Genomic DNA, 21,863 nt, shown 5'->3' on the forward strand with positions numbered 1-21,863 from the left:
AATATAGGTTTTTAATCAGATTCTTGGGCTAAGATATATTAGTTGTACAAACAAGATCTTTTCTAAATATATATATATATATATATATATATATATTTTGGGGGGGGGTCCGGTAGTGGGGCCTGAACTCTGGGCCTAGGCACTGTCCCTCAGCTTTTCAGCTCAAGGCTAGCGCTGTACCACTTGAGCCACAGCGCCACTTCCGGCTTTTTTTTTTTAATGCTTATGTGGTGCTGAAGAATCGAACCCAGGGCCTCATGCATGCAAGGCAAGCACTCTACCACTGAGCTACCTTCCCAGCCCCTCTATTTTCTTTTCTTTAGGTAGTTGTATTTATTTTTCTGTAGGTAGTTGTACAAAGGTGCTGCTCTTCAACAGAGCAGTTTATGAATACATTCTCACCCCTCTCACCCCCCAAAGAAGATTCTGTTGTGACATTTCCACACATGCTTATAACGTAACCTGATCAACCCCAGGTCTTCTACCCCTCTCCCCATCCCACTCCCCCTTTCCAGAACAATCTCAACAGGTTTCATTGTTGTATTTTCATACAAACTGTCTGACTGTATTCACCTTCAATGCTATTCCTTCTGGTACACACCCTCCTCACCACTTTCCTGTCATTCCTGTTTTCATTTTGCATTAGTTATACTAAGTTGCTCTCAACCATGATGTTTCAGGTGTGTACATTCCATACCTTACTAAGAACAACCATATTGCTTTCTCCCTGTCCATCCTCCAAAACCGTTTCAGAAAAATGTTTTCATTGTTTTGGGCCACCACCACCACCACCACCACCACCACCACCCTCACCCTATCATGGGGCTTGAATTCTGCCTTCTTAGTCAAGGCTAGTGCTCTATTACTTTGAGTCACAGCTCCACTTCCAGTTTTCTGGTGGTTAATTGGAGATAAGAGTCTCACAGACTTTCCGTCCTGGGATGGCTACGAACCGCATCCTCAGATCTCAGCCTCCTGAATAGCTAGGATTACAGGTGTGAGTCACCAGTGCTTGGCTTGTTGGGAATTTTTTTTTGGTCAGTCATGGGGGCTGAACTCTGGGCCTGGGTGCTGTCCCTCAGCTCTTCAGCTCAAGGCTAGTGCTCTACTACTTGAACCACAGCACCACATCTTGCTTTTTCTGCTTTTGTGGTGCTGAAGAATGGAATCCAGGCCCTCATGCATGCAAAGCAAGCACTCTACCACTGGGCCACCTTCCCAGCCACCCCCTCACTCCACCATTTTTTTTTTTTTTTTTTTTTTTTGTCAGCCATGGGGCTTGACCTCTGGGCCTGGGCACTGTCCCTGTGCTCTTCAGCTCAAGGCTTGAGTGCTACCTCTTGAGTCACAGCGCCACTTATGGGTTTCTGGTGGTTAGTTGGAGATAAGAAACTCAGATTTTCCTGCCCAGGATGGCTTTGAACTGTGATCCTCAGATTCATGAGTAGCTAGGATGATAGCCGTGAGCTTTGGGCACCTGGCTGTTTGGAAATTTTAACAGTTATGACTACTTTGTGCCAGATTCCAAAGCTAGTTGCCTAGGGGCAAGAAGTTTCTCACAGAATGTTTAGTCCCTGAACTCTGTGCTAATTCCAAATAATGACAGCAGGATTTTAGAAAAAAGGAAAATAAGTTTTATTGATCTGACAGGCAAAGGAAGAAAACATCACACTAACACCAAAAGCTGTCTCCCTCCGCTGTCCTCCATGGATTGAGGATTTTTAAGTAAAAATCCAAGAAGTGAGTTCTGTATATTCAGAAGCCATGATTAGAAGCCATGACTCAGTGCTGGACGGTGATCTGAGGGGATCACTTATCTCCCGATTACTGGTGCCAATTTTCAAAGATGTATGTCTTGCTGACGTTACTTTCTTGCTTTCCTATGTCAGCAAGATAGGGAGCCAAATGTTAATCTTGAATTCTAATTTTGAATTCCCCCCACAAGGAAGGAATGGGAAAGACAAGAGAAAGAAAGAAACAAAGAATATTGGAGTCATCACACAAAGCAGGCTGGTTAGTAAAGCAAGCTCGCTTCACTAAAACTACAACCAAGAGCATATTTAGGTTGTCACTTAAAATTTTCCTGTTGGCATTTTTTTCCCCTCCTGTTTCTATGAAGACATAAGGTTTTGCGATCATCATTGCTTTCTGCTGAAGTTGGGTGATATCAGAGACGTTTTCTGAAAAGTGTATATACTTTGTCTTTGTCAGTAATCTCTGTATCTTTTACAGGCCCAACTGTGGTTTTGCATAGGTAGGGTATGCAGAATGCCCAGGCAAAAAAGTATATATACTGACCCACACAATGGTCATCTCAAGATGCAAGATAACTAATAAAACAGACTAGATACCATTTGGGATACAGAGAACAAGACTACAAAATAGTCAACCTAGCCCTGAAATCATCTCAGAGTGGAGAAATCCACGGAAGCACAGTCAAAGCTGACAAAGGAGTCTTTACTAGCTAGCCAGCGATGGCCCAGGCCTGGAATACAGTGTCTCAGAACTAAGAGCAGCCCGGACCTCTACTGGGGCAGGGATTATAAAAGCAAAAGCCACACAAAGGTTGCGGTTTTGCAAGCAAGCAAGCTGATTTAAGCAATTTCATGAGGTCTCATCCCTGAGTCATTAGGGGCAAAGGTATTCTGCAGCTGCTGGACATTAAAGATAGCACATAGCTTGGTCTGGAGCCATTTGACCCATTAGGAGCAGGGGTACGCTACACCTGCCTCACACCCAGGGCTTCATGCATGCTAGTCAAGCATTCTACCACTAAGCCACATTCCCAGCCCAGCCAGAGGGAATTTGAAGCCGGCACGTTTAAAAGTCATCTACTATACAGACAATTGTCGCTTGGGAGTGAAGAAAGCAGTGGCAAAATCTGGAAGCTGGAACATCTTGTGGTTCTCAGGTTTAAACACAGACCAGAATCACCTGGAGGTTTGTTCAGACTCAAAGCGCTGGGCCCCATCTCCAAGCCAGTGTGATTTTTAACTCTGTCTTCTCTGAATCCAGCTCATAGACCCACTGCTTATAGAAGTTGAGAGGTATGTGAAAAGACTCCCTCAGTGTGGATGAGAACCTGTGAATTTACACTTCTAGCAAGATCCCAAGTGGCCCCATGCTGATGGTGAGGGCCACATTCAGACTTTTACCATTTGTCTATCAGGGATGCTCAAAGTTGCTAGGATTCTCAGGTTCCTTCCTTCCTTCCTTCCTTTCTTCCTTCCTTTTTTTCCTTTTCTTCCTTCCATCCTTCCTTCCTTTTCTTTCTTCTTCCTTCCTTCCTTTTTTTTCTTTCCTTCCTTCCTTTTTTCTTTTCCTTCCTTCCTTCCTTCTTTCTTTTGTTCTTATTTTGCCAGTTCTGAGGCTAGGAATAAGGGCCTGGGTAATATCCCTCTTTGTGCTCAAGGCTAGTGCTCTACCACTTGAGCCACAGTGCCACTTCCAGGTCTTTTTTTTTTTTTTGTCAGTTGTGGGGGTTGATCTCTGAGCCTGGGTGCTGTCCTTCAGCTCTGCAGCTCTTCAGCTCACAGCTAGCACTCTACCAATTGAGCCACTTCTGGGTTTCTGCGCATTTATTGGAGATAATAGTTTCACGAACTTTCCGCCCTGCTTGGTTTGAACCGTGATCCTCAGATCTCAGCCTCCTGAGTAGCTAAGTGTGAGCTACCGGCGCTCAGCTTCTGAGTAGTTTTTTGGAAATAAGTCTCATGGACTTTCCTACCTGGGCTGGCTTGGAACTGCCAAAGTCAGATCTCAGCCTCCTGAGAGGCTCTATCTAGGATACAGGCATGAATCAATAGAGCTTGGCTTAAGACCTTTCTATTTGTGTGTGTGTGTGTGTGTGTGTGTGTGTGTGTGTGTGTGTGTGTGTGTGTGTGTGTGTGTGTGTGTATACTGAAGCTTAAATTTGGACTGTGTATGTGTGTGTGTGTGTGTGTGTGTGTACTGAAGCTTAAATTTGGACTGGGCCCTATCCCTGAAGGTTTTTTCCTCAGGGTTAGCATGCTACGCTTAAGCCAAGCAGTGCTTTTGACTTTTGGGTGCTTAATTGGAAGTAATAGTCTCACAGACACAGCTGAGAACATGACTCAGTGGTACAGTACTTGCCTTGCATGCATGAGGCTCTGGATGTGATTCCTCAGCACCACATAAACAGAAAAAGCCCGAAGTGGCACTGTGGCTCAAGTGGTAGAGCACTAGCTTTGAGCTGAAGAGCTCAGAGACAGCACCCAAACCCAGAGTCCAGGTGCCACGACCAACAAAATAAAAGAGTTTCACAGACTTTCCTGGCTTCAAATTAAATCCTCAGATCTCAGCCTACTGAGTAGCTAGGATTACAGGTGTGTTTCCAACTATATATAGTTTTTGTTTTGTTTTGTTTTTATGGTATTTAGGTTTAAAGTGAAGACTTTTTGCTTGCTAGGCTGGTGTTCTGCCAGTGGAAGCCACACTTCTGGTCCTTAAAATTATTTCTATAGTTCAGTCAAGGTTGGAGAAAAACCTCACAGTTATTGAAAACCTGTCAGTGATTCTCACCTTTGGTATCCTTGCCTATAATCGTGTTGTAAATTGTTGTTAGTCATTCAGTTAACTGTTACTCATTCATTTGTGCCCAGGCTGACGCAGAACTCTTGCTCTTCTTGCCTTAGCCAGACAGATCTGGTTAAATTCACTCTTTTTTTTCCCTCTACCATCCCTTCCCTCCCTACCTTCCCCAAGGTTCTTTTTTTTTTTTTTAATTGTGATTAAGTGATTACATAATTTCCCAAATTTCACAGTATTGTAGAATAATGATGCTCATTTAAAGTCATAAGTTCATTCTAACTTTCCTGGAGCAAATTGTCTATCACAGTCTATAACATATAACAGTGTACACATATACACCATACATGTGTGATCAGCAGCATGGGGATATTTAGTAGTGGTTCGACCAGATGAGTGGGAGTTCTTTGTTTCTTAAGTCCTGTTAGTTTTGTCATATCACCTAACATTAAATTCACTCTTAATTAGCAAAAGTAAATAAAAATAAGAAACATGGTAGTAGCAAAATTGCTAACATTAGCCTAGATTTTTTTTGTGAGATGGCTAAGAATTGGCATCAATGACCACAATGAATCCTCTTAACCCCAGAGCCAGCTGTAGTACTGAATATGACAGATGTCACTGATTTAAAGTTCTGTTAAACTCATTTTATTAAGAGAAAGGAAGAATCCTTTTAAACTTATCACTCTAAAGCCATATATCAAAACAAATCAAGACACAGAACTTAATTTTACTATCATAATAAGTAGCTTACATACATACCTAGCTTTGTAGGTTTTTTTTTGATGTTTGGTTTTTTGGACTGGTACTGGAGCTTGAACTCAGGGCTTGGGTACTATCCTTTAGCTTTTTTACTTAAGGCTGGTACTGTACCAGCCATAGTTTGAGTCATAGCTTGATTTCTGGCTTTTGATGGTTAATTAAAGATAAAATTCTCACTCAAACTTCCATCCTCCTATCTCAGACTCTTAAGTAGCTAGGATTATAGGCATGGTCACCTGGCTTGTACTTTTTTTTCTTGACATTAAATCATAAAAAAGCTTTCTCTATATCCTCACAATCTTTCAAAGGCCCACAGATATTCTATAAGGCATTCACACCTAAATTTACACGGCTTCTCACTTCCCAATATATTCCCTCCCCCTGCATTCTTTGGTATTATCATCAAAAGAGATAGCATTATTCGAGTTGCTACCATCTCAACTAGAGTTTTTAAAATTCCCTTAGTTAATTATTCTGGAAGCATTATTACATTTCCATGGCTATGTCTTCCTTTTTCTATTTTTCACGTGAGGATTGAGTGGACTACTAGGCAGGCTTGCTAAAGGCAGCCTCTTTCTTTTCATGCAGAAAACACTTTGTCCTCAGAGACAGCGGCATGCTAGTACAGCCTGTCTAGACCATCAGCGTGCCCTCTAAAACCACAGTAGCTGCACCCTTCACATCCACTCGTCCATCCGGTCGCAGAGAAATGTTCAGTTCTCCTCCTCGTCTGGAACACTGAAAGGCTGAACAAAGCACAAAAGGAGTTAAGAGTATAGTGAGGGGATAGTGAGAGACTTCTCATTACCAGCTTGGGAGTCCTCCTAAGGCAGTTGATGCTTTGGAAGTTTGTTGTTGCTGTTGTTTCCCTCCATCCTGGGGCTTGAACTCAGGGCCTGCCCACTGTCCCTGAGGGTTTTGTTTGTTTTTTGTTTTGTTTGTTAAAGGCTAGCACTCTACCACTTGAGCCACAGCAAGTTAGTTTTAGTCAATGAACACTTACTGCGCACTTGGTGTATCCAAAGTGTCTGCATGTTGAGGGAAGCAGAGGTGAAGGGGTTTAGAAGTAGAGTACTCTTAAATTATGGAAGACTGTCGCACATGAGTGATACATAACATTTTACTACATTTTCAAGGGCATAGGAGACAGGCAAATAAAAAAAGCAATTGGAAAAGAACTGTCCTACCACGCATTTCTTTCTTCCCGAGCTGCTGGGACCAGTAGCTGCTGAGGATAGTGTGTGCAGATCCTAAAAAGAAGGGAAAAACTGTAAGGCAATCTCAAAGAAAACAGGGGTGCCTTTTCCATCTATATGTAAGTGATCACAATCCATTGTCTAGTTTGACTAAATCTAGTCTTCAGATTAACCTAGCCACAGCAGAATTTAGAATTATGAGCAGAAACCCAAAAGAAGACAGAATTTATGAATAAGCTTCTTCCAGCTGACTGCAGATTTAATTTTAATTTTAATTGCTTCATATTAGTACTGGGGCTTGAACTCAGGGCCTGGCTGCTGTCCTTGAGCTTTTATGCTTAAGACCATGTCTACCACTTGACCCAAAGCTCCACTCTGGGCTTGTTTGAAGGGTGTGGGGAGAGTTAATTGGAGATGAAAGTTACACAGACTCCTGTTCAGGCTGGCTTCAAACCACTATCCTCAGATTTCAGCCTCCTGAGTAGCTAGGATTACAGGTGTAAGCACTGGCTTCCAACTGCAGGATTTAATTTTTGTCCTTCAGTTCAGTCAGTCCTTGATGGGAAAATCAAGGTCTTCACACAAATCTATATCCTTCTAATGAAAGATGTAGCATGTCCTGGGGTGCACATGCAAAGAAAGTGGGGAACTCTGACAAAAGGCTATGCTCCCTTCCCCACAAGAGGTGCTTAAAAGCTGCCAAGAAACAGTGACTGCCTTACTTGGGCCTATAGATGTCCTAGGAGCAGAATAAAAGCTAAGAATCTAGACTTTTCCATTTTGTATCTATGTCCTTTCCCTAAGCCATTCTCTCCTACAGTGACTTTGTAGCCATCTTTCCCCCCCTGATCATGGGGCTTGAACTCAGGGCTTGGGCACTGTCCCTGAGCTTTTTTACTCAAGGCTAATGCTCTAACACTTTGACCCACAGCTCTATTTCTGGTTTTCTTGTGGTTAATTGAAGATAAAAGTTTCACAGACTTTCCTGCCTGGGCTGGCTTGGAATCATGATCCTCAGATCTCAGCTTCCTGAGTAGGTTCACAGGTGTGAGCCACCAGTGCCTGGCTTTGTAGCTATAAAAACTGAGAGGCAAGCAACTGATAGGGACTCAAGACTGTATTGGGGGACAGACCTGCTGGGCTGCTCCAAGCAGCAATGGAGGCAGCAGCAGTGGACAGGTGTGAGTGGAATTTAAGCAAAATATTAGGAAGCAGTTGTATGGGTCACATGGGTCACATTAGGTGGATCATGGGAATTAGGATACAGAGTCAGTTCCAGGAAGGAATTGGGCTATGAGAATTTCAGGGAGAGTCACATTCCAAGAAGGAGTGTAAAGAGACTGTTCCAACTGAGCCTGGAATTTGTATGTCAAAGCAGAAAAACATTACAACACTGGGGCAATAGAAACTGAACAGAAGTGGCGCTGTGGCTCAAGTGGTCTAGCGCTCACCTTGAGCTGAAGAGCTCAGGGACAGCGCCCAGTGCCAGAGTTTAAGCCCCATGACTGACAAAACCAAACAACCAAACAAAAGAAACTGAACAGATTTTTGTAAACAGATAGAACAAAGGACGGGAACTTAATCAGCAGGCTGACTCTCAGACCTTATAGTAGCCATCTTGAAAGCCAAAAAGGAATGAGGGGGAGACAGACCACGTGCCAGATGTCAGTGACTCATTGTGACAAGTCTAACAGATGACCAATCCTGAGACAACAGACTGTCTCCCCATCTCTGACCCCTTCCGTGACTTGAGACTATTTTGCTCTGCATACCTTTCACTCCCTGCCCCAACTCTACCATTTTAACCTAAGGCAAATGTCGATACCCAAAAACATCTACTCCAAAGAACTAGCTGAAGTGATGTCCTCCATGGCTGCCCATGCCATAAAATGAATCTCCTTCCTCTCCCCCTCACCGTGTATCTTTATTTAGTATATAGACCTGACGAAGGAAATGCTGGAGTTTGGTCCTGAGGTCTAACACTGAAGTTTTACCCTGAACCAGCATTCCTGGGCTTGGGAGAAAGGTGAGCCAAATGACTTTGTCAAGGACTTCCCCCCCCCCCCACATGATTATATCTTAAATTTTAACCAGAGATCAGATATGAAAATAAAGAAACAAAGGCACCAGTGGCTCATGCCTGTAATTATAGCATCTCAAGAGGTTGAGCTCTGAGGATTACAGTTCAAAGACAGCCTAGGTCAGGAAAGTCCAGTTGACTCTTAATCTCTTTAACCACCAAAATACCCAAAGAGTAGCTGTTGTTCAAGTGATAGAGCAATAGCTCAGGGACAATGGATTCAAGACCCAAAACAGGGAAATAAATAGTAAGTAATTCAAAAAATAGAAAAAAAAAGAAAGAGGAAAATTAAGAAGCAAAATGTAAAGTTATAACTGACTGAGAAACCTTTGTGGCAAGAAAAAGGTGTCCTCCCTCAGGAAAGTTTATCTACTGCAATGGAATGTTCAAGTAGGGGAATAGCCGTTCCTCTTTGTACAAGGTTTGGCTTGGTTTTAGCACTGCAAAGTCCATATTCCAAGAAGCCCCTGAACCTCAGGCCACCCCAGAAGGTTGGTCATCATAGTCCAAAGGCCTCAGCACTCTAGAAAACACCACTACAGGGGTTAAAATATGCTCAGTGTAGGAGCTGGGAAGGTGGCTCAGTAGTAGAGCGCTTGCCTTGTTTGCCTGAGGCCCTGGATTCGATTCCTCAGCACAACATAAGAAAAAAGAAAAAGGCGGAAGTGGCACTGTGGCTCAAGTGGTAGAGCGCTAGCCTTGAGGTGAAGAGCTGAGGGACAGTGCCCAGGCCCAGAGTTCAGGCCCCACGACCGGACCCAAAAAAAAAAAAAAAAAAATGCTCTGTGCCAACTGAAATTCTTCGGGAAGCATCTGTGCTCCAGTGAATCTGCGCAGAATTTCTCTTCCAAAGGGAGAAGAAGAAATGTCCACATTGGACATTTTCCTGAGATGGCAAAAGGGCTGGCTTGCTGAACTTTGAATTTCTTTTGTTTTATTCCTCAGAGAATAACTAAGTCAAGGTCCTGAAACCACTCTCGCCCCCACCATCTGACAAGAAAGGGAGCCTTGAAACTAAGGGAGGCAGCAAGCAAGATCCCTGGTTGCTAGGACAACAGATATGGTTCCCAGGGCCCTGGATCTGCACACAGGATAGCCTTTCTTGACCTTCAAATAAAGGTCTGAGGTTAGCAAGTGGCTTACCAAATGATCCCTCCAGTAAGTCCTACCAAAAAGGGCTCCTAAAGATGCTGATCAAATCTCTAGGCTAGGCCCATACCTGGGAGGGCATTAGGTAAGCAGGGCCTCCCCTTTGTATGCATGCATGAGGACAAGAATGATTATCCCACAATGACCTCTTTGCCCTATAATGCCCAGGAACTGGGTGGTTCAAGACTATTTCACCTCTATGAGGAGCCTGTGCAAATACACCTCTGGTACAGAAGCTGTACCTGTCAATCAACCTGTCCATCAATATTCACACCAAACAAAGAACCACCCACATCTCACCCTGACCCAAATAAAATCCCAGTCAAACTAAGCCTGGAACTATAGAACCTTGCTCAGCCTGCCCCTTGCTCTGCCCTCATTCATTTCAATAAACTTTTTCTATTATTCTCATGATGCTTTGTGTCTTGCTTGGATTTATCTCTCTCCAGATGGAAAGAGCTAAGGTAGATGTGTGGTACATTAACAAAACTTCCACACAGCCTCCTTCAGAGCTGGCATCCATGACACCCAGAATGATTCCCATCAACCCTTCCTCCTCCCTGGACTGCTAGAGCCATGGTTTTCAATGACCTATGAAAGGAGGAGGCATTGCATTCCTTTGATTTCATCCCTCTCTTCAGGCTGGTGGAAGATGTGTTCAGTGAACTAGTTGCTTAGTTACTAGAACAGCTCCAGTGATTAGTCAGTTTCTGAGCACTGTGTGCATAAAGCTAACTTGTCATCTGATCAAGATGGAGAACTGAAAGTTAGGAATGCATACCCAGGCTGTCTGACCCGGCTATAATGCTTTTCAGTGAAGAAATGGAGGGAGACAGAGAAACGAAGGGAGCTCAAGCAAGCATGGACAACTCATGCCTGTAACCCTAGCTACTCAGAAGGCTGGATCTGTGGATCAAAGTTCAAAGCCAGCCAGAAAGTTCCTGAGACTCTCAACTCCAATTAACCAGCAAAACTGCAGAAGTGAGGTATGGCTCAAGTAGTAGATCACCAGCCTTGAGTGAAAAAAGCTGAAGTAAGAGTGTGAGGCCCTGAGTTCAAGCTCTAGCACCAGCACATGCAAATAAGTAGCTCAGAACTAAAGTAACCTTGAAGGCCATGTGAAGGTCCTCTAGAGAGTTATTTATTATCCTTGTCTTTCTTTCTTTCTTTCTTTCTTTCTTTTTGCCGGTCATGGGGCCTGAACTCTGGGCCTGGGCGCTGTCCCTCAGCTCTTCAGCTCAAGGCTAGCGCACTACCACTGGAGCCACAGCGCCACTTCCGGCTTTTTCTGTTTATGTGGTGCTGAGGAATCGAACCCAGGGCCTCATGCTTGCAAGGCATTCACTCTACCGCTGAGCCACCTTCCCAGCCCCTTTCTTTCTTTTTTAAAGATGGGGTTATCACTATGTTGCTTAGTTTGGTCTTCAACTCTTGGCCCTCGCAGGTACTACCACTATACCCAGCTTCTCCTCTTTCATGTTTAACCCCTCCTGTGGTTTCAAAGAAAAAGTACCTGTTACAGGGTCCTCTGCCACACCCCACCATGGAGCAAAATATCTGGAGTAGAAGTCAAATGCTTGGGTCTGCCCACCAGGCTCTCCTTTCAGAGTGAGAATGAGTCCTTTCACCTTTCCCGTATTTTCAATGTGAGGCAGAGTCTCTGTGTTCACCTTCAGGGTCTCTAGAAATGACCTTGGGTAGAAATGGTCTGGATTAGCACAAAGCCAGGTCATAGACTGCCGACTCCAGAAAATGGGAGCCAGGCCAGGGCAACTGTCCAGATGGCTGCGCAATACAGAGAGGCTGAGTAGAGATAAGAGACAGAAAAGCCAAAAACATTAATATTGAAAACTTAGAAACTAGACCCAGAAAGTAAAGTGAAAAACCACCAGCACCCTCCCACCAATTTTTCCTTTCAGTACAAGAATAAGAGACAAGGGCTGGGAATGTGGCTTCATGGTAGAGTATTGCCTAGCATGCATGAAGCCCTGGGTTGATTGCTCAGAATTACATAAACAGAAAAGGCTGGAAGTGGTGCTGTGACTCAAGTAGTAGAGTGCTAGCCTTGAACAAAAGAAGCTAAGGGACAGTGCTCAGGCCCTGAGGAGTTCAAGCTCTAGGACTGGCCAAAAAAAAAAAGTATCACCATTTTGTGGCACTGGTGGCTCACAAGAGTAATTTTAGCTACTCATGAGGCTGAGACCTGAGGATCATGGTTTGGAGCCAGCCCCAGCAGAAGAGCTCCTGTGAGACTCTTATCTCCAATTAACTATCAAAAACCAGAAGTAGTGCTGTGGCTCAAGTGATAGAGCACTAGCCTTGATCACAAAGAGGCTCAGGGACAGCACCCAGGCCCTGAGTTCAAACCCTATGACCTGGGCAGGGCGGGGTGGGGGTGGGGGAATACCATTTTGAGTCTTTACTCCCATTTCTTGCATGGAAAGCAGGAAGTACCCCTCAGCCACTTTATCTCACCATGTTATCCTATTATTCTAAAACATTAAAATAAATCCTTGCTAAAACTTCCAACATGTGAAGTTCTTCTAGCTGTGATACATCTTGAAATTCATTCCATGTGTGGATCTCCAGTTCCTGTGGCTTTGAGTGCAAGCTGGGAGGCTGAGGAGACCCCTCTTTCTTCATCCAGTAAGTGTGGGCACAGAACAGGCAGACCAATACAGACCTAGAAATCCAAGGGTTCAGCCTCCCCAGTGCTGACTCCGTTCACCATTGTGTTTACCTTTTGTAAGAATCACTGAGCCGGACCAGGAGATTGTGGGTGTCTGGAGAATACTGGATATCTTGGACCAGGGTGTCACCTATAGCAGTCTGTGCAAGGAGACAAAAACTCCTCAGGAACACACTTAGGGCCAAGGCCTTGATCCCACAAAAGAGAAGGAAGTACTCAGGAAGCATATGCAGTTCTCAACAGGATTAGTTCAATCTCATGACTGGAAGGTATTCCCGGCACCACAGGGCTTTCCAGAGCCATGTCGTTTGTACTCTTCTAGCTCAAAACCTGCTCACAAGGGACTTGTTTCATGTTAACTGGAAAGCCTATATCTCCACTAGAGCTGGAATTTTTGGTCTCACAATTGCTAGGCAGGCATTTTACTGTTGAGCCAGGTCTCTAGTCCTATTTTTGCTGGCCTTTTTTTTTCTCTAGTCCTAGGTCTTGAACTCTGAGCCTGGGCATTATCCCTGACCTTCTTTTGCTCAAGGCGAGTGCTCTACCACTTGAGCCACAGCACCACTTTTAGCTTTTTTGAATAGATTATTGGAGATAAGAGTCTGCTGGGCTTTCCTGCCAGACTAGCTTCAAAGCCTGATCCTGAGATTTCAGCCTCCTGAGTAGCTAGGATTAGAGGCATGAGCTACTGGTGCCTGGCAGAGGCAAACTTTTTTTTTTTTTGGTATGGGGCTTGAACTCAAGACCTGGACACATGTCTCTGAGCTTTTCTGCACAAGGTTAGTGCCTTACCATTTGACTACAGCATCACTTTCTTTTCTTTTCTTTTTTTTGGTCAGTCATGGGGCTTGAACTCTGGGCTTGGGCTCTGTCCCTGTGCTCTTCAGCTCAAGGTGAGCAGTCTATAGCTTGAGCCACAGCGCCAATTCTGGTTTTTGAGTGGTTTACTGGAGATAAGAGCCTCATGGACTTTCCTGGGGCTGGCTTTGAACCTTGATCCTCAGATCTCAGCCTCCTGAGCCTGAGCCTGAACCACCAGAGCCCGGCTACAGCACCACTCTCTTTGCTGGCAATTTTTAAAGAAAAGTTCTCACTTCTTGTGCAGGCACATATCTGGGAATGACCCGCTTACATTATACTTCCCAGTAACAAGGGGAACAGGTGTTGGCTGATGGGCCCAGCACTTTTATTAAGAAGGAGCCTTGAGGGCTGGGAAGGTGGCTCAGTGGTAGAGTGCTTGCCTTGCATGCATGAAGCCCTGGGTTTGATTTCTCAGCACCACATAAGCAGAAAAAGCCAGAAGTGGTGCTATGGCTCGAGTGGTAGAGCACTAGCCTTGAGCTGAAGAGCAGAGGGACAGTGCCCAGGCTCAGAGTTCAGGCCCCAAGACAGGCCAAAAAAAAAAAAGATGGAACCTTGAAGCCAGGCACTGGGGATTCACTCCTGTAATCCTAGCTACTCACGAGGCTGAGATCTGAGGATCACAGTTTGAAGCTAGCTCAGGCAGGAAAGGCTGTGAGACTTACCTCCAATTAAACACCAAATAAGACAGAAGTGGAGCTGTGACTAAAGTGGTAGAGTACTAGCCTTGAGCACAAGCTCACAGGCAGTACCCAGGCTTTCAGGTCAAGCCCCAGGACTAGCTCCAAAAAAAGGGGAACTCGTTCTTTCTGCTCAGACTAGAGTCAAACCTCGATCCTCACCATCTCAGCCTCCCAAGAAGCTAGGACTATATGTAGAGACACCAGCTCAGCTGGGCATGTAATGTCAGTGTCTCAGGAGAAACACAGAAATGACAATATTTATATACCCGATTATCCCTTTTCACAAACGCTGACCCAAGATTTAGAGAGACAAGGTGATGTTCTTCCTACCATAATAAAGTCCACCATAATTTTCTGAAAATTTGGACAATGCAAAACAATAGATTGTAAATGCTACATCTGTATTTTAAGTGAGAAACACTCCAGTCGTTCCCACAATAGATTATTCACAGAACCAATTTCTTTTCATGCAGCCCTTTGTGCTGGTCCAGACCTTCTTTCCTTCTCTGCATACTAAGTTCTTTCTGGGCTGGGAAGGTGGCTCAGTGGTAGAGCACTTGCCTTGCATGTATGAGGCCCTGGGTTCAATTCCTCAGTACCTCATAAGCAAAAAAAGCCAGAAGTGGTGCTGTTGCCAAGTGGTAGAGTGCTAGCCTTGAGCTGCAGAGCTGAGGGATAGCTCTCAAGTCCCATGACTTACACAAAACAATATTATTCAATCATAATCGTTACATAATTATTGATGATATAGCTCTATAGTAGTTATAAACAGGAAATATAATTATGCATTAATATAAATTTTTAATACAATTTCATAAATAATTATATTATTAGCCCCACCTGTACATAGAGTCTCCATGAGGACACCAGGCTATATCCTTTCCTGTTTTTTTCAGGAGTTACTCAGATTTTCTAGTCTTGTCTTTTCTTTTTTTTTTTTTTTTTGGTTGGTCGTGGGGCTTGAACTCTGGGCTTGGGCGCTGGCCCTGCTCTCTTCAGCTCAAAGTAAGCGCTCTACTGCTTGAGCCACAGCACCACTTCCCATTTTCTGGTGGGTTTTATTGGAGATAAGAGTCTCATGGACTTTCCTGCCCGGGCTAGCTTTGAACCGTGATCCTCAGATCTCAGCCTCCTGAGTAGCTAGGATTACAGGAGTGAGCCACCAGTGCCTGGCCTTTCTAGTCTTTTCTATGCAAGCATATCTCTCCTGTCTTAGTCTCATTTTCCCCACTGAAACCAGGCATGCTGACAATGGCCAGGTGGTTTCCATTCTTTCCCTCCAAGGCTTTTCTCTACGCATTTCATGGAATGATTTTTTTCTCTGTCCCAAATCCCTGACTCTCTTGAATTTTCATGATCATCCCCAGGATTCATCTCTCTCCTTGTAGCAAGAAATGGATAGAAATGCAACATCCCTTCATTGTGCAAAAGTGCCAGAAGTTGCCCTACCCGCCTTCCTCACCAGGAATCCTCCAGGGATGTCTTGCGCTTTCACGCTCTCTCCAACAGTCTCTCCTTCCCTCATCCCACAACGGAGGCTGATGTTCACAATTAAGAGTCAAGAAAACTGAGAGTGAATGGCTCACACCTATAATCCTAGATCTGGCAAGGCTGAAACCTAAGGGTTGTGGTTGCAAGCCAGTCCAGACCAAAAAAATGTCTAGAGACTTCATGTCCAACTAAGCAGTAAAAAGCCAGGCCGGAGGTATGGCTCTAGTAGTAGAGTTCTTTCTGTGAGCTATAAAGCTAAGTGACAATGCCAGATCCCTAGTTTAAGCACTGGTACCAGCGCATACAAGTCCTTCTTACCAGATACATTGCCTATTAACCTCAAACTTAAAATCACTGGCAAAAGCCTATCTTTGGGAATCAAATCAAACCAAATACTGAGTTCAAGCAAGAACAAATGAACAAATCACACAGACTCAATCAGATTCTTTTTACCAACCTTTATCAAGGTCTCTACTTCATGGAAGTCCTAGAAAGAAGAAAAGACAAATCATTACAAAGCAGGTGAACTGTTGGAGGTTGTACAGTTGGTAGCTATGATTAGACAAAGCTGACCTGGGAGTAGGTTGGATAGAGTGGCAAATCCAGGATAATGCCATCCTCCGCTCTTCTGGCCTTTAGTTCCCCACTCAGGGTGTTAAAGGTTAGAGTGCTATTCACATTTTCTGGCCAAAAAAAAAAAGGTGGGGTGGGGGAAAGAATCAAGAAATATAAAGACCATTTGGGTACCAGTGGCTCATACCTGTAATCTAGCTACTCAAAAGCCCATAAATGGAACATTGTGCTGCTTAATTGGAGATAAGAATCTCATGGAAAGCTGGGGTGGCTCACAACTAATCCTAGCTACTCAGAAGGTTGAGATCTGAGGATCACAGTTCAAAGCCAGCCCTGCAGGAAAGGGCCTGAGACTCTTATTTCCAATTTACAACCAGAATACTGGAAGTGGTACAGTGGCTCAAGTGATAGAGCAATCACCTTGAGCTGAATGACCCAGGGACAGCGCCCAGGCCCAGAGTTCAAGTCCCACAACCAACGGAAAAAAAAAAAAAAAAACAATCTCATGGATTTTCCTGCTCAGGTTGGCTTCAAACCAAGATCCTCCCATCTCAGCCTGCAGAGTAGGTAGTATTACAAGTGTGAGCCCCAGCACCTGGTTATCTTCTGCCAGTCTTGAATAAGAACATCTCCCTCAGTTCTTCCTGCATGAAATAATTGTGTCTCAGAGCTTGCTTCTTAGACTTTGCCCTACAACATCTTCCCTTACCATCCCATGTAAATGAACAATCCCAAGACTCCCATGCCCCAATTCACTTTGCCACACCATTCTGTTTGTGTCCGTGTTAATTGCTCTGTCTTTTGTCTCTTCTCTTGGGGGTACCTCCAGGCATTCCCCCAAAGATTTGATCATTCCTTGGCCATTAAAGAAATAAGGTCAGAGAGGAACTGACGATATTAAGTCCCTCTTAAGGGACTCAATAAGGGATTGCTCAAACTCAGTGCAAGTGAGCTCTCACTTGAGTATGAATTCCAATGTGAGTAAGGAAATATTTGGACAAGATGTGCCTTTAGATTTCCTAATATTACACCATAACATGCCTGTTCTACTGTATAACTTCCCCCAACTTGTTGATCACATGAACCAGAGAACCCCTACTGAAATTCACATTTCATGTAGGGAACAGGCCATGGATGTCCAGTGTGTTCTCAGAAAGATCAAGGGTGACTGAAGGTCACTGTTTTCTGCACTTGTATGACATAAATGCCACCGTGTCTTCCTACCAGGAAGAGCACAGTGACACTCTGCTTAAAGAAATTCACATTACTCATTTTGTAAAACAGCACAGCGGCAGAAGCAAGGGTAGCATGGCCACACAGTGGGACTTCGCTTGCCGGGGTAAACCACCTGAGTCCAAAGCAGGAACCTGCCAGAGGGGAAAAGCCAGAGAGAGAGACGAAAATCACTGCCAGGCAAACACGTCGCAAACTTCTCAGATTCTTCTTCTTTCTCAAACATTATGCTGACACAATTAAGAACAGAAGTCTGTTATAAACTGTAATGCAGTCCAGACAAGCATTCTGGGGTTCCCTGGCTCTAAATTAACCTGAAACATTCATGTTCACTAACCTTCCAGGTCTGCTTAGTATTGCTATAGCAGAATACCACAGATTGGGTCATTTATTAAGAAGAGAAGGGTATTGGCTGTATTCTAGAGCTTGGGAATCCAACTTGACAGGACTTGCACCTGGAGAGGGCTTTCAGCTGCATCATTTCATGACAGAAGGCAGAAGTGCCAGAGAGCGCGCCTGTGTGAGCAAATGAACAAGAGGGGCCCTGAACTTGCTCCCCTAAGCAGCTCATTCTTGGCTGGAATTGTGGCTTAGTACATGGACCTAAGTTCAATTCCCTGGGACTTTTAACTTTTACACCTTTTCCTGAGTGTGGTAGTACATGCTTATAGTCTCAGAATTCAGAAATAGAAGCAAGAGGATCAAGAGTCCAAAGCCAGCCTGGCCTACCACACTTGGTGGAGATATGTAGATTTGGACAATAAACGCTATAGAGCTTCGACATGGTCTTGACATGGATCTAGAAAAGAGGGCAGATTTTGCTGAGTTGCCCAAGAAAATGTGGGGGTGGGGAGAAGGGAGGACAGGAAAGAGAGAGCAATAGAGAGGGACATTTGGGTTGAAATATACTATATGTGAAACAAAAATGAAGCCCACTCGAGATAAAGAACAAACTTCCACACTGATCTATCACCACTTCTCAGGCCTTCCTTTCCAGCCACTCTTAGAATGTATTTTCCAGTGCAAGTGTAAACTATAAACTTAAACTCTAGAAATTTAAGCATACCCTCTCCCAGATGATCTAAAATCCAATTCCCAGTGTACTATTTCCTGCAAATAATAAATAAACATTTCCTTTAGATATCATTCCCCCACCTAAAAAAGTAACTTCAGTACCATTCAACTGTTGTTGTAAAAATGCTTATTTACTTTGGGCAAAGTTGTCTGTTGGACTCAATCTTCGGATAAAAGCGGTTTCAGACAGGTTCATTTCCTTTGCAATATTTTGGTATGTATCATTCTCCAGTTCCTTCATGAAAAACACAAAGAATAAAACATTATATCTGGCTGGGCGCTGGTGGCTCACGCCTGTAATCCTAGCTACTCAGGAGGCTGAGATCTGAGGATCGCGGTTCAAAGCCAGCCTGGGCAGGAGAGACCGTGAGACTCCTATCTCCAATAAACCACCAGAAAACCAGAAGTGGCGCTGTAGCTCAAGTGGTAGAGCGCTTGCCTTGAGCTGAAGAGCTGAGGGACAGCGCCCAGGCCCAGAGTTCAAGCCCCACGGCCGACCAAAAAAAAACATTATCTCTGGAAAGAAAACCCAACTTACTTACTTAATAGATACGTGTTTGTGTTCTCTCAGTGCTAGGAATGGAATCCAGGTTCTTGTACATGCTAACAACACCCTTCCGTTTTGATATGTTTTTATTTTTTAGGAAAGAGTCTCACTATGTAGCCTAGCCTGGCCTTGAACTCACTCTGTCGCCAAAGCTAACTCTGAACTCACAATCTTCCTGTCTCAGCTCTCCAGTGCTGGAATTCCAGGTGTGCAACACCACACTTGATGGAGATATATACAGTTTGACAATAAGTGCTATAGAGTTTTGATAAGGCCTTGCCATGGATCTAGAAAAGAGGTCAGATTTTGCTGAGTTGCCCAAGAAAATGTGGGCACAGAACTTTGTGTTGGGACAATGTGATTGGTGAGTCATGAACTCACTTCTGTTCTCTTAGTGCATCAGGGATTAATGTATAATAACTTTGTTAATCTAGAATTCTGTTAACACATATGCAAACACAAATGCTAAGTCATATCTGTTTGCTTTTCTGAATTTCAGTGTCTGGACACTGAGCTTCTATCACCCGATGACCCAAAAGATCCAAAAAGCAGAGTAAACTTTTATGTTTTTTTTTTTTTTTTTTTTGGGGGGGGTGTGGTTGTGGGGCCTGACCTCTGGGCCTGGGTGCTGTCCTTCAGCTCTTCAGCTCAAGGCTAGGGCTCTACCACTTGAGCCATAGCGCCACTTCTGGCTTTTCTTTTTTTTTTTTTTCTGCTTATGTGGTGCTGAGGAATCGAACCCCGGGCCTCCTGTATGCAAGGCAAGTACTCTACCACTGAGCCACCTTCCCAGCCCCCAGAGTAAACTTTTAAAATGCTTCCATCTTGTGGCAGTTTAGAAATATGGCAATATAAACATGACAGCCCTCTCAGTCTCTGTCCCTCATCTGGAAAAGACTCCAGCAAAGGAAAAACAATTGATGTAGACAGTTCTAAGAACCAACTGGGAAGCAGCTGAATTTCCCATTGAGAAACTGCCCATTCAGTATGGTATTTAAACTCAGGACCAAGTTCAGTTGTTCCCAATGATCTCCATGAGTGCCCACTCCCTTCTGCTCCTTCTCAGAACCCAAAATCCATATCCACTTGTTTGAGCTGGGGATTGAACCCAAGGTCTCAACAATGGTGGGCAAGCACTCTACCACTAAGCCACTTCCTGAGCCTCCATGCTTCTCATACCCAATCTACTCTACCCTAACTGGTAAGACCATAAGATCAATAATGGTTAGTTAAATAATAACTCCTAGAAAGGGATTTTGCCATAATTTATAATAGTAATTGATTATAATTTTTTCACATTCACTCTACCAACAGCTACTTAGTGTAGCATATGTGCTGGGCAGGGTAGGTTGGATCAAGCTGGAATTGGTTATGGTCTCACTAGTCTAGTGAGGAAGACAGGCATTGAATGAATGATGTGTGTCACCAGCTGGGAAACAGGGTGCAGTGAATGTGGGGGTTTAGGGCAGAGAGGATGAGCAATCAGCACAGCTGATCTGGGATCCCTGTGGCCCCTTTGTGTGCTCACCCCAGGCAAACTTTCCTGTCCAGGTCCCTTGATCTGTAAAATCAGGGGCATGGATAGTAAAACCTACTGATAGAATGATCGTGAAACCGTCTGAGATTTAGGAAAACCCACAGGGTTTCTGGCTGAGTTTGCCAGAAATCCTTGTTCTCAAGCAGAAGGTTATGTCTAGAAGCCAGTGAGAAGGCAAGGGAAGCAGAAATTCCTACACCAACATCTCCTTCTCCTTTGACTCCCTCTCTTCTCTGCTCTAACCCCACATATACATATGTACAACCCCTCAACAACACAGAAGGAAAATCCCTGAGAGCTGTCTAGAATATGAATGAGTCTCAATGTGTGCTCTCTACCTTTGTCAATGTTGTTTCACTAGGTGGTAAAGGTAGTTTATCAATCAATCAATCAATAAAATGCTGCTCCTTAACACTACATAGCTGTCTGACCTAATTCTAATAGTAACCATGGTTGGCACAGTTTCTTAGCAACTGTCGTGATGACATATTTCACTTTTCGCATTGTTTCTATATATATTTCCATCATTCTATGTGACCTTCATTATCCAATAGATGGTGAAGCATCATTTTTAAAATTTTTCTTTCCTCAAAAATCTACTCCATCTTCCACTTAGCCCTTAATCTGCTCTTCTACAGTCTCCTATGTGCAATATTTTAAAAATAAGCTTGCCTTGAAAACAAAATGGCTTTTGGGCTAGGACCATACATAACTCAAGAGGCAAAGTACTTCCTGAGCACGTTCAAAGCACTGGAGTCAATCTCCAGTATTTGAAATAACAAAACACCTTTAGATTGGTATTGAAGTTCTTTGAACTTTATCACTCAGAATCTTCTTTTCTTCTAGCAGTCTTTCACTAAGTGTTCAGAAAGTTCAAAATACAATTAGTCTACCCATCACTCTATACACCAAGTTGTTCTATGCTTAGTCTCGTCTCAATTAAATCTTTTCTTTTTTTTTTTCTTTTTCTTTTTTTTACCAGTCTTGGGGCTTGAATCAGGGCCTGAACACTGTCCCTGAGCTTCTTTTGCTCAAGTCTAGCACTCTACCACTTGATCCACAGTGCCACTTCTGGCTTTTTCTGTTTATGTGGTACTGAGGAACCAAATCCAAGGCTTTGTGCATACTAGGTAAGCACTCTACTACTAAGCCACATTCCCAGCCCTTTTCTTTTCTTTTCTTCTTTTTTTTTTTTTTTTGGCACTTGTGGAGCTTGAACTCAGGGCCTGGGCACTGTTCCTGAGCTCTTTTGCTCAAGGCTAGCTTCTAGTTTTTGAGTGGTTAATTGGAGAGAAGCATCTCACAGGGACTTTTTTCCCCAGACTGGCTTGGTACCACAGTCCTCAGATTTGAGCCTCCTGACTAGCCAAGATTATAGGCTAGAGCCACTGGAACCCAGCCAAATCCCTAATTCAATTCACTTACTTGGAATTAAATTAG

The 21,863-nt window shown here is 43.9% G+C and overlaps 1 protein-coding gene across 2 annotated transcripts in view; it reads right to left on the reverse strand.

The window, feature by feature from the left end:
* Positions 1-5,180: 5,180 nt before the first annotated feature.
* Pbld (phenazine biosynthesis like protein domain containing) overlaps positions 5,181-21,863 on the reverse strand; it is a 34,227-nt gene continuing 17,544 nt past the window's right edge. Inside the window, exons 2-9 of one of the 2 annotated variants that reach the window (XM_042696415.1) lie at positions 18,475-18,574; positions 17,301-17,399; positions 16,033-16,142; positions 15,917-15,946; positions 12,476-12,564; positions 11,249-11,427; positions 6,498-6,560; positions 5,181-6,056 (exon numbers count right to left, since the gene is read on the reverse strand). In XM_042696415.1, coding sequence (XP_042552349.1) covers positions 5,944-6,056; positions 6,498-6,560; positions 11,249-11,427; positions 12,476-12,564; positions 15,917-15,946; positions 16,033-16,142; positions 17,301-17,399; positions 18,475-18,574 — 783 coding nt within the window. In that variant the 3' untranslated portion in view covers positions 5,181-5,943. The remainder of the gene's footprint in view (positions 6,057-6,497; positions 6,561-11,248; positions 11,428-12,475; positions 12,565-15,916; positions 15,947-16,032; positions 16,143-17,300; positions 17,400-18,474; positions 18,575-21,863) is intronic. The other variant, XM_042696416.1, reaches the window with a different exon arrangement.

Source organism: Dipodomys spectabilis, unplaced genomic scaffold (assembly GCF_019054845.1).
Source record: "Dipodomys spectabilis isolate Male_0828 unplaced genomic scaffold, ASM1905484v1 ptg000207l, whole genome shotgun sequence".
Classification (NCBI taxonomy): Eukaryota; Metazoa; Chordata; class Mammalia; order Rodentia; family Heteromyidae; genus Dipodomys; species Dipodomys spectabilis.